The 16,099-nt window shown below is 39.5% G+C and overlaps 1 protein-coding gene across 2 annotated transcripts in view; it reads left to right on the top strand.

Annotated features, from left to right (window-relative positions):
- EFHB (EF-hand domain family member B) overlaps positions 1 to 15,503 on the top strand; it is a 48,718-nt gene extending 33,215 nt beyond the window's left edge. The window contains exons 9-13 of one of the 2 annotated variants that reach the window (XM_007097484.2): positions 1,430 to 1,584; positions 7,078 to 7,285; positions 10,238 to 10,450; positions 12,479 to 12,660; positions 15,174 to 15,503. In XM_007097484.2, coding sequence (XP_007097546.1) covers positions 1,430 to 1,584; positions 7,078 to 7,285; positions 10,238 to 10,450; positions 12,479 to 12,660; positions 15,174 to 15,347 — 932 coding nt within the window. In that variant the 3' untranslated portion in view covers positions 15,348 to 15,503. Of the gene's footprint in view, positions 1 to 1,429; positions 1,585 to 7,077; positions 7,286 to 10,237; positions 10,451 to 12,478; positions 12,661 to 15,173 lie in introns of those variants that run through there. The other variant, XM_042956974.1, reaches the window with a different exon arrangement.
- Positions 15,504 to 16,099: the final 596 nt, after the last annotated feature.

The following is a 16,099-nucleotide window of genomic DNA, read 5'->3' as shown; positions in this document are numbered from 1 at the left end:
CTTTGTTCTGAGGCACTTGCCAAGTTCCTGGAACCAGCCTTAGTTGCAGGCTTCTCACCCATATCTACCTGTAAAAACATGACTTTTATCAGAATACGTGGGATTAGCGCCTGATTTTATAGTAAGTAAGAATCTCAGAGGTGCAATGAGTACCTATTAAAAGAGACCCTTGACAGAGCCTAATATAGGGACTTACACAGAGCAGGTATAAATACTAGTTGCTGCGAACTGCACCAATGTAGTGATTTAAATGATTCCATCTAGGCTATGACAGTCAACTGCCAACACGACCCTGCCCCCAAGAAAGCAGGAAGGGAGGGCATTGGCATGAATTGAGGCAAAAGGTTCCTTCTGGTGACATCCACCAAGCCATCGCATCTGAAGCAATGGGGTCAACTGTACTCTGATCTCTGTCACCATTAACATCCAAGGAATCCATTTTCTGACAAGGAATGGGGCTTAGAGGCAGAGTGTATGTTTGTACTTTCTTTGTGTCATAATCTGGGGAAGTTCCTTTAAGTCACGAAGGATAAGTGGAAGCAAGGTCTAGGTCTAGGGCGCATGTAGTAGGTAGACTGGAGACTTTATTACTTCCAGATAACTGAGGGGATTGTGGGTCAGGACTCAATTAATGGAACTGTGATGAGGGTTGGTCTCCTGTGTAGGTGGTTGTACTGGGGAAGCGGGGCTGAGAAATGGAAACTTGATATGCAGAATGAAGGCAGACTGGAAATTCATATTAGAAGGGAGTAGGTAATTTGAGTTCCATTTTTACAAGGGATCCCAGAGGTTTATTAACTTCAAGGCATATAGAGTGGTCCCTTATGGACTCTGCCCCACTTTCAGATCCTCAGCATTATAGACAAATGTTTGCTAAGAGGCAGATAGGCAAGGGCTTCACGATCTTAGGAAAGACAACCTAGGAGGGCTGATGAATCCCCTCCCCCCACATTCATTTTGTCAGAAGTATGAAGTTTTATCAGTTATTTCATGTTCTTTTTTATATACAAGGATTTTTTAAAGTTTATTTATTTATTTTTTAATTTACACCCAAGTTAGTTAGCATATAGTGCAATAATGATTTCTGGAATAGATTCCCGCGATTCATCCCCTATATTTAACACCCAGTGCTCATCCTAACAAGTGTCTTCCTTAATGCCCCTTACCCATTTAGCCCATCCGCCCACCCACAACCACTCCAGCAACCCTCAGTTTGTTCTCTGTATTTAAGAGTCTCTTATGTTTTGTCCCCCTCATATACAAGGTTTTTGTTTTTGTTTTTAACACCCTGCATAATAGAATCAGAGTTAGGCGTGAGGTTTTTTCATTCAAAGAAGTTGCTAGATCATTCTCTCTTTTAGGATGGGAATAATATTGACAGACTTTATCTGAATTCAGATGAAAGACTTTTTCTCTCCCTCTTTAATAGGAGCTGGTGATCTCATCCATAACAGACTTCCGGGTGAATATCTTCGAGGCAAGGATAGACAGAGAGCCCTGACTGCAGCAGTGCGACATCACTTGAAGAAAGTTAACTACCAGAACTTTGACACTTTGCTGGCAGCCTTCAGGCACTATGACAAGGTCAGTAGTTGAACAGAACTTTTGGGACTATGCATGCGCTTACAGATTCTGGCAGGTTGGTGTAGATCAGGGGTCAGCAGATTAAGGCCCATGGGTCAAATCCAGTCCACCACCTGTTTTCATAAATAGTTTTATAGGCCAATTTATTTTGAATATTTTCTATGGCTGCTTTTGCACTATAGATGCCGAATAGGGCCTCAGAGACTGAATAGCTTGCAAAACCTAAAATACTTGCTTTTTGGCTCTTGGCGGTAAAAGTTTACTGACCCCTGGAGTAGATCAGTGGTTACCAAAGTGTGGTTCTTTTATCACTGTCAGGGTCACTTGGGAACCTGTTAGAAATGCACAATCTAAGGCCCACCCCAGACCTACCGTATTGGGGAACACGGGGTTGGGGCCTAGCGAGTGTTTTAACAAGCCCTGCAGGTTGATACACATTCAATTTGATTAACAAGCCCTGCAGCCCTGATACACATTCAATTTGAGAACCGCTGAGGCAGATTTAACTGTACTGTGCTGGGAGCAAGGGAAGGGGGTGGCACCCTAGGTCCCCAGGGAAGACTTCCTGGGTCTAGGTCATTTATACCTAAAGCTGAGTATGTACACGTAGTGCTGTCAAGGTCCAAGTCAGACGTAGAACGTCTCTCCCCTGGGGGAGCGGTTGTGGTTTCAGTTTTGAGAGTGTAAAATCATTCAGTTTTCAAGCTACTCTAAATTGTAGCCTTTGAAAAAGTCAGATAAAGCTAGGGCTGCGTAATAACCTCACACCATTTTAGGCCATCACAGGATTGTTTTTACCGAGCTGCATTGCCTTTGGCTTATACGAAAGTGCACTATTGTGCAAATCTCTTGTGAAATATGGCACAATTTTATTAGTATGCCGGTGAGACTGTTATTTATTTTTGTCACACGCATCCTCTTTATATAGAGAAACCCATTCTTTCTAAAGGAAATAATTGTGTTTTATTTAAGTATCTGGTTTGTTTTTACCTCATGAGAAGCATGAATTTTGTACTGATTGTGAATACCTTTTTGAGTTGGCCTCCAGGAAGCTCAGAGCCAATTCAACAACACACATCTAGTTTTGTGAACATGATCTTACAGCATACATTTTGTGTACTCTTTTTATTCCAGTTTCTTCTTATTTTAGTCCATCTTTATTTTCTCTTTGCTCTGATTTCCTCACTTTTTGGGCTCTGTTTCATTGTACTCATTTTTCTAGGCAGCCTCAAACTATTTTAGAATGAGTCCAATATAAACAAATAAAAGCTCCTAAATAAACCTGTAATGATGCAGCGCATCATAATTTTGATTTGAGAAGAAAAAACCCTGAGCAGAATGATTTTAGTTTATCTCAAAGAGAAAAGATAATGTTTATATCTCCCTTCCAATGTTGAGCACAGTTTTGGAAAAGTTACACTTCACATTTTTTATCTTAAAAAAAATCGTGATTACTCATTGGCTTATTCAGTTTAATCCATTCATTTTCTTTGTTTTTTTTAGATTAGGGGTCTGTGTGCCTGTGTTGTACTGATGAATAAAAAGTGGGTTAACTGTCTCATTTATATTTGTACCAATTATGCAGGGACAAACACCAATCAGTCACCCACTGCATTTCTTGCAAAGTTGTGTTTAAAGAAAATGTAAGCATTCAACTGTTTCTCTGGTTTCTAACAGAGACAAATTCTATATACAGGTAATTTAAAAATGAATCTTCAGACTTAAAATATGTAAGCTAAAATAAGTACATTTTAAACTTGACTCAAATACAAGTATCTTACAAAGATTATAGTGGGGTAAATTTATTTATTTATTATTAAAAAAAATATATATTTTTTAACATTTATTTATTTTTGAGACAGAGAGAGAGCATGAACAGGGGAGGGTCAGAGAGAGAGGGAGACACAGAATCTGAAACAGGCTCTAGGCTCTGAGCTGTCAGCACCGAGCCCGATGCGGGGCTTGAACTCACAGACTGCGAGATCATGACCCGAGCTGAAGTCGGACGCTTAACCGACTGAGCCACCCAGGCGCCCCATGTGCGGTAAATTTAGATAGCACTGATACAAATAAGAGAATCTACCACAATACATGGTGCTCTGCTTTTTAAAAATTCTTCATTTAAAATGTAATTATAGGCAAGACGATCATCTTAATAGCTGTTGATTATCTTAGTGAACCACCAGGCACATTCTTTATGATAAAATTAAATTAAGCAGAGAGGAAATTACTGAGAATTATTTAATTTTGATATACCTTTTAAATAGTTAACTTTTAATATGTACAATGTAGTGCTCAGTGTCCTCGAGGAGCTTTTTTTCTGAGAGGGTAATAAGATGTGGGTCTTCCTGGTACAGCTGTAGGATAATTTTTGATTATATGAATCTTATATGATTGGATGCCCAGATTTAGTTTAATGAAAAACACAAAACGAAACAGAATAAACAAGCCATGATTTCCTGAATGAATCTTCTTAGCTTAGAGGATTAATTCTTTATTTTATTGAACTCTCATTGTACATCAGACATTGTTCCAGATTATGTGTAGACTTTTGACTTCAGAAATTTAAAATCTAGAAGGGAAATAAAAAGACTCATCATGGTCATAGCAGAGTCCCAAATTTTCAAAATAGGTCTATATCATTCCAAATCCCTTTATTCTAAGTATTACCCAGGAAGTATCTGAGATGACATTATTCCTTTTAAGGCCAGCAGTATTCAGTGATGAGACCCATTGGACATGAGCCAGAAGCTGGTGAGGAAGATAGACAATTTTTGAGAAGGTTATTCCAAAGCTCAGTCCTACCAGATGGCTATGGATGGTTGGGTGTAGGAAAGGTTCACTGAATACCTTGACCAATAGCTCATTGTTGAGTAACACTTTTGCTATAAGACACACCATTGTCAGGCTGAAAATGGTCCAGAAAGCAAAACACAAGACTCAGATTAGTTTCATGGGCCATCGTCTTGTGCCTGGAGCTGGCTGATTAAACTGGAATAGCAACTCCATAGCTTGAAAATGTGTCAACAGTGTGATGCACCACTAACAGCTCTGAGAGGGGACACAGGTTCCATGTAGACAGATTGGCCAACTTTTGGCAGGAGTCATAGTAAGGCATGTGGTGTGGTAGCCTCTGCCTCAGAGACGTGGAGTGGTTTTCTTTGTAATGATTGGTGTGTCGCCGTGTCTGGTACAACAATGGATCCAGGCAGCAATGGTGGCACTGTGGATGATTTACGCTCAGTCAGAAGCTTGATTTCAGTCTGAGAATGGGCAGAGAAGGGACCCTTATCATAGGCATCTATATGACTTACTCACATGGTTCAGTCAGGAGCTATGATTTGTTACCATTGTTTTCAGACTCAAAAAGAAGTATTTTTAATCTTCCAGTCTGTAGTTTTCCAAATGGCAAACCAAATAAGCAGGCCATTGGCAATAGTCCAAGAGTCAGTAAAAATATAACAGGTTCATCAAGGGGAATATTGGCCAGAGGAATGAGAGTAGCCTTGAGTTCTGCCCACTGAGTAGATTGACTGTCCATTTTTGATCCTCCATAGCTCTCATTGAGGTTAAAAACCACAGCATGTTAGTAAACCAGACCCAGAGACTCTAAGTGTCAAAATCATTAGTCACAGAGACTTGTAACTCAAAGGGGTCATTAGGGTTGTGTGACCCCAAAGGTACTAGCATCCTCTACTTGTGGCTCATTCATAATACAAACATGTAAAGCATCAGTACCAGTTATACATTCAGTAGTGGAATAATATATTCTGCTACAGAAATAATATATTGCTAGTTTTCCTTCTCCACTTTGAGCAAACCCTGCCCACACCCCACTAGCTGAATCCAGACATCTCCTCCCCATAGAGACTGAGTAGGATGATCAATTTGGCACTCATATCCGAAGAGGCCATAAAAGTACGTGACTTCACCCCTCTGAAGTTAGGCAGTTTACTTGAACAGATGAATGTGGCATTTGATCTCCCTTGGGGACAGGGAGACCTTGGTCCCACATCTAGTCATCTTTCTCCTTAGAGTAGTTGAGGTTGGGGCATGGAGGAGGGAGGAATCAAGGGTGCAGAGGGAGAGAGTGACTCACTACCTGGTGAATAAGAAACATTCACTTTGAGTTTTGAGTGGTATGTAGCTCAATGAAACCACCAAAGTTTTCATTCCACGCAAATCCCTATATTGGGCATTGAAGTCATCACTGTTGGCACCATCTGTTTCAGTTTTGATTTAACAGCCATATCCTACATAGCTTTTCAGCTAGGGCTATGGGGTTCACATTTTTGTTTGACTTGGGCTTGCAGCAGAGATTTTTATAAAGTAGTCTACATTAGTCCAGGGAATTTGCAGCCCCCCTGTCGAGATAATATGTTTTAAATTCTCATTCTCTTTCAACACAGGCATCAGGGATGTTTTCCAGGACTAGGGATCTGACTGCAGGAATTTATCTAGAGTTTATTGGTCAGTTCCTCATTCTCCAGGGATCACCTTCATCAGCACTGTAAACCCAGTCCTGAGCGTAAGAGCTGAATACTAGTCAATGAGTCATTTATCACCTCTTGGGAGTTTGTCTCAGGGAAATTTCTCTGAGAGGGCCAAAGCTCCCTTATAGCAGCTAGGACGCACTGCAAAAATACTCAGACCTTTTACTCTCCTCTCCAAATGGACTTAAGGGTTGATAGACTCCAGGAGGAGTCTCCAGAGTGGTAAGACGTCTCAGCTCTTGCCCTTTCTCCTTACCAAGCATTACGTGTTCTGCCCCTTTGGTTCCCAAGGGAAGCCAGCTGGTTCCTGCCCATAGCCTTCATAAATTTCCCTCCTTCCACACACAGTGTAGGCACTCCTTTAGCTGTTGTCTGGAAGAAGGTGGAAATTCTCCTGCTTCCCCTACCAGGATGAATCTTAGTGCTAATTGTTACAATGGGCCAGATTGGTAGCATGTCCCTCTTGCCCATAGGAATGTTAACAACAAGCAGGCAACTGTCTGCTGTACCTCCGTGCACTTGGCCTACAATTACTTCCCCAATTTCCCCTCATTACCAGAGAGTGGAGTGGAGGGCCATTTAGTGCTGTCTGAGCACCAGAGGTGTTAAAAACTTTGAAAGTATGGGAAATGGTAGAAAGCTGTCAAAAGCACAAGATGTTGGTTAAATGAAATGTCAAGCACAAATCATGGTTACACCTGCCCTACCACAACGTGATTTAAAGAAAAAAAGTATTTGGAAAAAAAATTATTAAAATAGAATGAACAAAGATTCTGAGCCACACCCTGCTCCAACCAGGGTTGGAATTACTGTGCGCATGTTAGGATGACACAATGAAGACTTACCTTAATAACTGCCTGCTCTTTTGTAAAATAATAAGATAAATTCATTGAATTTATGTGATAGATCTGTTTTTTTTCTTAAATGAAATAATAGATGTTGCATACTCTGCTCTTAAAGATGATGCTTGCTTCATCTTTTTCTGATTTGTGTCTAACAGAATGGAGACGGGGCGATAGATAAAGCTGAGCTTCGGGAGGCTTGTGATCAGGTCAGCTTGCACTTAGATGAGACGCTCCTGGACCAGCTATTTGACTACTGTGATGTGGATAAAGATGGACTGATTAACTACCTAGAGTTTGCAAATTTTCTTAACTGGAAAGATAAAATGCCTCTGAAAGAGTATGAAGAGAGGGTCATTATTAAAGGTATTTAATTTTTGAAGATTTGCTAACTTCTTCAATGGACTTTTATATTTTTACTTTTCTAGAAGCTTGACTCTTGTCAACTTTAATATATAATATTAAATATGCACATATATACATATTATTTGCTTGTTTATCCATAGAATACCTGTGGAAGGACAGGAAAGAGTTTGATGACATTTAAGGGGAACCAGGTAGCTAAGCGACACGGTGGCAGCAAGACTCACATTTTAATCTAGGTGTTTGTATCTCTTGAATTTGGAACTATGTACTCCTCATTCAGAAGAAAAAAATTAAAAGCAAAACAGTTTACACAGAGACCTAAAACACTAAAGACAGTTCCTCAGAAAACTGTTTGAAAACCATTGTCTTAATTAGCTCCCCTCCCCCAGGAAAAGTCAACAGTAAAATAGAATTTGAGGTAAGAACACTTCTTCTTTTACATTTTCTTACATTGACTTCCTACATCACTAACCATATATTGATAGACATATATACTATGTATATGGATATGTGTGTATATTTTAAATATAGCTAAAATCACAGTGAATGTACCATTTTTATTTTACTTTTTAAACTTTATTTTTCAAATTTCTATGGAATTAAGAAATAGTTTTATGGTAAACTTTTCTGTAAATTTCATTTTCAGTTCCCTCATGCTGATATATTATGAATTACTAAGCCATTTCCTTACTCTTTGAAATTTAGGTTGTTTCCAGATATTTTGAAAGTAATATTGGTAACACTCAAAAAGCTTTGTTTCTAATTATATCTCATTTCTTATGAATGTTATTATTGTCCCAGAAGAACTCTGTATTTTCATTTTGCTTTTCTAAATGATTGTACCAATCTGTGATTGTATCAGCAAAATCTTTGAGGTTTGACCCTAACTTTGCTACCACTGAGTATTATTTCAAACATTCTTATAATTTAGTTGTTATGATACTTTGTTTGCTTTAATGTTCAAATCTTGATTATTAAGGAAGATTAACTTTTTTAAAAGACTTTACGTTTTTTATCTCCTCTTGGAATATTTTTCTCTAAAAAGTGAAGTTATTACTGTTTTCACTTTTATTTCTGGGTCATGCCTTCCTGCAAGGTCAAAACCAAATTTGGGGCTTTATTGATGATGTGTGACCCCTTATGGGTTTCTGAGATGGCCTTTCTATTCTAACCACAAGGAAAGCAGGAAGTTCTTCTCTGCCTAATGAAGATTTTATGGAAAACATTTCTACCCTCGTGCTCTCAGAAATACAAAGGGGTGATAGATTTATTTTCTTCTTGGCACAACTCATGGAGTAGTGGCCGAGGGCTGAAGCCAGTTTGAAACCAGATTTTCAAATTGTTCTTGGTTTTTGGGTTCTGACTTCATCAGCCATTTTCAATGGAGTCCTTGAAATTTTTCACCTTCTCAGAATTTTCTAAGATAGTGGCCAGTGGTTTAGTCAGAAAGGGCTCAGGAATGTTTTGCCAGGAATTTTTTTTTTTTTTAATTTTTTGGAGAGAGAGAGTGTGAGCACAGGTGAGTAGGGGTTGTCGGGGAGAGGGACACAGGAAGAGGGAGAGAGAATCTTAAGCAGGTTCCATGCTTAGTGCAGAGCCTGACGTGGGGCTCGATCCCACAACCCTGGGATCACCATTTGAGCTGAAATCAAGTTTCAACTGAATTTCAACTGATTGAGCCACCCAGGTACCCCTGACAGGAATTTTCTTATATCAAATTCTATATTACTGTTGACTTCTAGAGGAAAAGAGGTTAGTGTTCTAAGGTAGTGGCTTTCTTTCTTTCTTCCTTTCTTTGTTTTTCTTTTCTTTTTCTTTCTTTTCTTTTCTTTTCCTTTCTTTTCTTTCCTTCATTTCTTTCTTTCAAGTTACTGTTTTTATTTATTATTTTTTTACTTTTGAAATTAAAAAAAAAAATTCCAGTTAGTTAATAAGGCAGTAGCTTTCAAACAGTTTTCTGAGAAACTGTTTCTCATACTTTGTCCAGATTTCTGCCTTTTGAGGGGTGCAGGGACCGCATTAGAGGTTTTGGAACGCAAGGTCTGAAAGTGTTCATGGCAACAATTGGCAGGAGCTGAATAGGGGCTGCAGACTTTAGATAGGCATGTCTTTTCTGGTTTGCCATGGTTCTCACCAATCTGATACTGGGGTTCCATTTGCCTTTGCAACCCTTGCTTGGGCTTTCCCAGAACCCTGAGAGTTCTCCTAGAAATTGAAAGACCACAGCGCCCTCTAGTGCTGGCTGTGTAGCTACCAGGTCTGTGAAAAAGCTGTGTCAGGAATTCAGTCCTAAATTTTGGAATGACTCAGTAAAGTAAATCTTCAAAAAGACAGAGTCTTAGAATTGGAGTTTTACCTCAGGGTTTTCTTTTATATACCGATTCACGGAGGTATATAACCTAACCCTATATTATTTATATAATCGGTTCTTGAGCTCACGCTGTGTTCTCACTGCCAGTCCAAATGTTGCAATATATGGGGTTCCCTGCCACCATCAGGTATGTGTGGAATTTACAACCCCGATATGTCTTCTCCCTCCCTCCTTGGGGGAGAACTCTGGAAACAACTCTGGTAATCCTGTAGTTCAAGTTAAATATGAAAATAAATTCTAATTTTTTTTTTTTTAAAGGAGAAATAGGTTCCATGGTTTCATTTGGTCTCTCAGATTTAAAAGCTTTATTTTAGAATAAAGTGAGTGGAGTGGCAAGAAGAAACCTTAGGCCACATTGGGATTCCCATATATGTCATCAGCCTGCCCTTGCTCTCCCACAGTGGGACGCTGGCTTCAGTGGAGGGTTTCCATCAGCCCAGTCTCTGTCTCCACCAGCAAGGAGGGACTAACCAGGAAAATGGATTTTGCTGTAGAGCAGTAAGCACCAAGTAGTAATTTCTTCCTGTACTTCCCCGCACCCCCCCCCCCCAACTCCCCCGCCTTTCCCTCTTTGCTTGAAGGTAGAAAACCAGATTGTGCAAACCCTGCGGAGGCTAATATTGAAGAATCTGAACCAACTCTCCTGATAAAGCCAGAAGATACTGTCTTAAAAGAACCAGGGAGCTCGGAAAAGACTCTCCGGACACTTCTGAGGCCAAGTGATAAAGTTTCTAATCACTATAAGACAACTTCTTCTGAGATCAATGCAGTTGTAGGAGCTGTTCCTTCTCTTTGTGAGTATGTCACGTTATTTGCTGAGTTCTAAAAGGATCAGCAAACATAGAAGTGTTCTTTGTCCTTGTATTATCCCCAGTCTCTTATCTTCATTAGGCTGTTTCTCAAAGCCTAGGACCTTTCATTCAGTTCTGTATTTGAAGCAACCAGGGGGGTCTCAGTAAATGTAGGGAGAACTGAACTATTGTTAATGATGACCCAAGTAATATGATTCTCTCAACGCTAATGAAATTGATCTATGATGAGCAGAATATTGAATATTACGCAGACTTCACCAACTGTTAGACTTATAAACCATGTGATTCTTAGCTACAAACAGATTTGCCTTCAAATATTTGAAGAGCTGTCACAAAACTCTTCTCTGTATCTTCATTCTCCTTCTGCTAGTTTGCCAGGGCTGCCATAACAAGTACCGCAAACTGGATGGCTCAAACAACAGATATTTATCATCTTATGGTTCTGGAGGCTGAAAGTCTGAGGCCAGGGTATTGATGGGAGTTGGTTCCTTCCAGAGCTGTGAGGGAGAATCTGTTCCAGGCTCCTCTCCTAGATTTTGACAATTTTTGGTGTTCCTTGGCTTCTGCTGTATCACCCTGATATCTGCCTTCACCCTCACATGGTGTTCTCCTGTGTGAGATGCCCCCTTTTGTAAGGACCCCACTCACATTGGATGCGTGGCCTACTCTACTCCAGTATGACCTCATCTTAATTAATCACAAATACAATGACTATTTTTTTAATGATTTATTTAATTTATTTTCTTTTTTTTAATGTTTATTTTTGAGAGAGAGAGAGAAAGACAGAGCATGAGCAGGGGAGGGGCAGAGAGAGAGAGGGAGACAGAATCGGAAACAGGCTCCAGGCTCCACGTCAGCATACAGCGTGACGTGGGGCTCAAACCCACAAACCGTGAGATCATGACCTGAGCTGAAGTTGGATGCTTAACCAACTGAGCCACCCAGGCACCCTGCGATTACTCTGTTTTTAAATAAGGTCACATTCTGAGGTACTGGTGGTCAGGATTTTAACATATAAATCTGGGGAGAATATAGTTCAACTCATAACACCTCATTATCTTAATATTGAGCATGATGATTCTTGGTTAGTTAGAAAGATTATTTTATGTTGGTCAAGATCACTTCCTGAGACTAAGGACATGACTAAGGATTTGCATGTTTTTCTTAACTGGATTTTTTAGATATGCCATATATTCTGGTGTAATGAGCTTCTACTCCCATTAGAATAGTACTGTCCAATAAAAATATAATTGGAGTTACATGTATTTAAAAAATTTTAGTAGCCACATTAAGAAAAAGAAACAGGGAGGGGCGCCTGGGTAGCTCAGTCGTTGAGTATACAACTTTGGCTCAGGTCATGATATCACAGTTTGTGAGTTTAAGCCCCAGGTTGGGCTCACTGCTCTCAGTGCAGAGCCCGCTTTGGATCCTCTGTCCTCTCTCTCTGCCCCTTCCTGCTTGCACTCTCTCTCTCTCACAAAAAAAAAAGAAGGAAAAAGAAACAGGTGAAATCAATTTTAATAGTATATACACTTTATATATAATACATAGATCTCCCAAATACCTTTTCAACAAGTAATCAATACAATATGATTAAATATTTCACTTTTTTGGGGGTACTAAATCTTTGAAATTCAGTGTGTATTTTACCCTTACATCACATCTCAATTTGGACTAGCCCATTTCTTTTTCTTTTTTTCTTTTTTTTAGATATTTCTTTTTTATTTTTTGAGAGAGAGTGAGTGCATGCATGCAAGCAAGGCAGGGGCAGAGGGAGAGGTAGGGAGAGAATCTCAAGCATGCAGAGTCCAATGCAGGGCCCAATCTCATAATGTGAAATCATGACATAAGCCGAAATCAAGAGTCAGATGCTTAATGGACTGAGCCACCAAGGCACCCCAGACTAGCCCCATTTCAAGTGTGTACTCAGTAGTGACAGGTGACTGGTAGCTACTGTATTGTATAACTCAGTTGTAGAATGTCTGTTTTCCTCTCTCATTGATGTCCTAGGTTATCCCATCTATGGTGTTCCAACCATTCGGTCTGATATCCCTGCCCCCCGAATTCGTCGCATCAGTGATAGAACTAATTATGGTGAAGAGGGCAATGCCTATTCATTACTACATCCTACCATCTTTGGCCAGAAAGGAGTGTTTGAAAGAGACTTCTTCAAGACAAGATCTAAAAAAGAGGTAGAGCGTATTATTTCAAAAGAGTTGAAAGACATGTCAACTTTGCATAAACACACAAAGATGAAAATGCTTATTTATCAACACCTATTTAATTTTAGACTTTTAAAAAGTTGAGCTTTTATGTTACAAAAGTCATCAGGATCCCCAAATAGAGGATTCTTAAGGATACTATTTAGTTTGGTTGTGACATTTTGGTACAATTCTTGGAGCAGAGTTTCCTCTGTGATAGGAAACATTACTCTCATATGATACATCCACTAGGACCTATGTATAAAAAGAAATGTTTTCCTAAGGAACTCAATCAAAAGGGATCACTCCTTTCCTTGTGTAAGTATCTCATGGTTTTATATCTCCAAAACCAAAGAGTAGGCATGAGAAGGGCCACTCTGCCACCCTCCTTATATACTGCTATCTGATTTAAAATATTCCATCCTGTTGCCACGTCCTTTGTCAGCCCATGTATCTTGTTTCTGTTTTGTTTGTTAGGAAACATGGTCCTCATATTCCAGGTGATTTTCTTCCTAAGTGGGTTAGAAAACAGGAGTGACCAGCTACATCAGAATAGCCACTAGGGTTCTTAGGGCCAAGGATTAATAGCAATGCATGGTCAGCCTGCTTGATCTGCACTCGTGGAAGGCAGCGTGTAATCTAGGACACAACTGCTGCTTCAGAACTCTCATATCCAGAGCTAGGAATGATATGAGGAGACATGTAGACATACATATGATGCTTTCTGAGACTTCAGATGAAGAGTTGATTACTTGAAAATTTACTAACTCCTACCTTAATTATAACAGATTCATTCTAACAATTCATCCCCACTGAGGTAGGGGACAGAGGAAGGGAGAAACTCAGAGGAAAGGCCTTTTGCCTGGCCTTTGGGACCATCCCCGGGGGATCAGAGAAGGGACACCCCCAGACTGTGTTTTCACATCTCTTAATTACTCTAACGGCCATATGAAATAGAAGTTCAGGGTTGCCAAAAGAAACAAAAATCTCCTGCTTGTTGCATGTTGCCTAAAATTCTTTTAACTAGGAAGTCATCCTTTGTCTCACACATCTGGAAAAAAAAAAAAGAATCCAGATGAGTGGTTGGAGTGAGAATGGACGGGTTTCTGGAAAGATCAGCTAATCTGTGGATTACAATGGAATGGGGACCTAAGGGAGGGATGCCTCCTGAGGAGGGGGAAAGGAAGTGGAGGAGGAGGCCACTTCAGGAGTTGACTCTGTGGGGACACTCCTTACCTGTCATTGTGGGTGGGGCAGCAGGAAAACGCTGTTCTGCACAGGGGCACTGAGGTGTTTTGCTGTACAACTGCAGCTTCTGGCAGCTCTTCTGAATTTCAAGTGTAGTTGATCATACGGTTAATTTCCCAGGAGGGCACATCATTTCTCCAGGATCTTTAAATTGTTAAGATTCCGCTTAATAGATGTATTCTGCAACTCTTCTATTTCTTTGGCTTTCCTATTCACTGTCTAACCTTTCTTTCTATTTCCCTCTGCTTTTTTTTTTCTGTGTGCTTCATAATAAATGTTTTTCCTCCTTTAAATTTAATTTTTTTTCAAATCTTTTATTTCCTCTACTCACTCTAACATTTCTTTCTACTTCTATGTCTTATCTTTCCTTCCTTATGTTTTCCTTTAATAATTATCATTGCAGAGAGGTTGCTAACCAAAGTTTGCTGGCTTTCAGTATGTTCAGGTTTTAGTTTGCTCGGTTATTCATGCATGCTTTATCTCTCTGGCATTTGCACATTCACAACTGTAAAGTTTATATCGGGCCAGTTAGGGACATTTTATAAATGATCCTATTTTAGAGAAGGGAATTTTCAAGGGGTTTACATGACATACACAAGATCCTAGTGACAAGAAGTGAGTGAGATGGAACTTAAATCCAATGTGTCTTCTCTAACTTTTTATTCTTTCTGCTTGAATTTGGCTGCTACCTTAAAAAAATTTTTTTTAATGTTTATTTGAGAGAGAGAGAGACAGAGTGCGAGCAGGGGAGGGGCAGAGAGAGAGGGAGACACAGAATCCGAAGCAGGCTCCAGGCTCTGAGCTGTCAGCACAGAGCCCGACATGGGGCTTGAACCCACGAACTGTGAGATCATGACCTGAGCCAAAGACGCTTAACCGACTGAGTCACTCAGGCACCAACTACCTTTTAAAATAACCAGAAACACTTAAATAGTTGAAAGTAATTTTATATATGGGTTAGTATAGGTGAATACCCTCTTAATTGCATTAATGCTTATTTATTTATTTTGAGAGAGAGAGTTAGAGTGTGAGTGGGGGAGGGGCAGAGAGAGAGGGAGAGAGAATCCCAGTCTGTCAGTGCAGGAGCCCAACATGGCTCATTAAGATCTCACTAACCATGAGATCATGACCTGAGCTGAAATCAAGAGTCAGATACTTAACTGACTGAGCCACCCAGGCACTCTAAAAATATTAAAGATATTAAAATACAAATTTAAAAACATAGATCTCAGCCTGACTTTCAATTTTTCCCCTAGATTGCAGAGATATTATGTAACATTGGTGTCAGGCTTTCTGATGAAGAATTTGAAAATGTATGGAATCTTGCATCAAAAAAACATCACAGAGGAGAAGTTTCTGTAGAGACCATCAGAAATGTTCTGGATGAGCTACAACATGCAGACCGGATCAAGTGTAAAACAACCATGTGATATTTTTGGAGTTCATTCATTTAAAAAAAGAAATGTTAAATCTGTGTTCATTAAAATGTTGAGTCCATTCTGGTTTTAGATATGTTAGATGTCAGTCACTGAAGTAGGACTCATATGCCTATGTGTATTGCTAATAAATTTGATTTGGGATTTTAAGATTTATTGTATTGTTTTCTGTAAAACACCAAACAACTTGATGAGCACTTAGAGTTAATCTTTCATCTCACCAAAGGCCTAGTTCAGAATGATGTAGATGTTTGTAATGAAAGCATTGTAGACAGATGCTTAAGAAGTCTATGCATTTTAGTTGGTTGAATGAAATTCAAAGTCTAGTTTGTGATACTAGGTTGACAAAATTTTGCCTTCAATCTTTTGTTATTTTTCTCTTGAGGTGTCAGTATGACAGAATGTAAGCTTAGCAAGCTTTCAATCTGTGTTAGCATCTGAGGAAAACAAACACAAGGAGCAGAATTTAGAGAAGAAAAGCTGGAGTTCCAACAATGACACGATAGCCGTTAGTTTTAATATATTCCTATGGCCATTTATGGCAGCATTATCCACACTAGCCAAATTATGGAAAGAGCCCAAGTGTCTATCAACTGATGAATGGGTAAGGAAGATGTGGTGTTTACACACACACACATACACATACCCCCCCCCCCAACTAGACTATTACTCAGCCATGAAAAAGAATGAATTCTTGCCATTTGCACTGATGTGGATGGAACTAGAGTGTGTTATGCTACATGAAA

Source organism: Panthera tigris, chromosome C2 (genome assembly GCF_018350195.1).
Source record: "Panthera tigris isolate Pti1 chromosome C2, P.tigris_Pti1_mat1.1, whole genome shotgun sequence".
NCBI lineage: Eukaryota > Metazoa > Chordata > Mammalia > Carnivora > Felidae > Panthera > Panthera tigris.
This window is presented reverse-complemented; position numbering and strand designations above follow the sequence as displayed.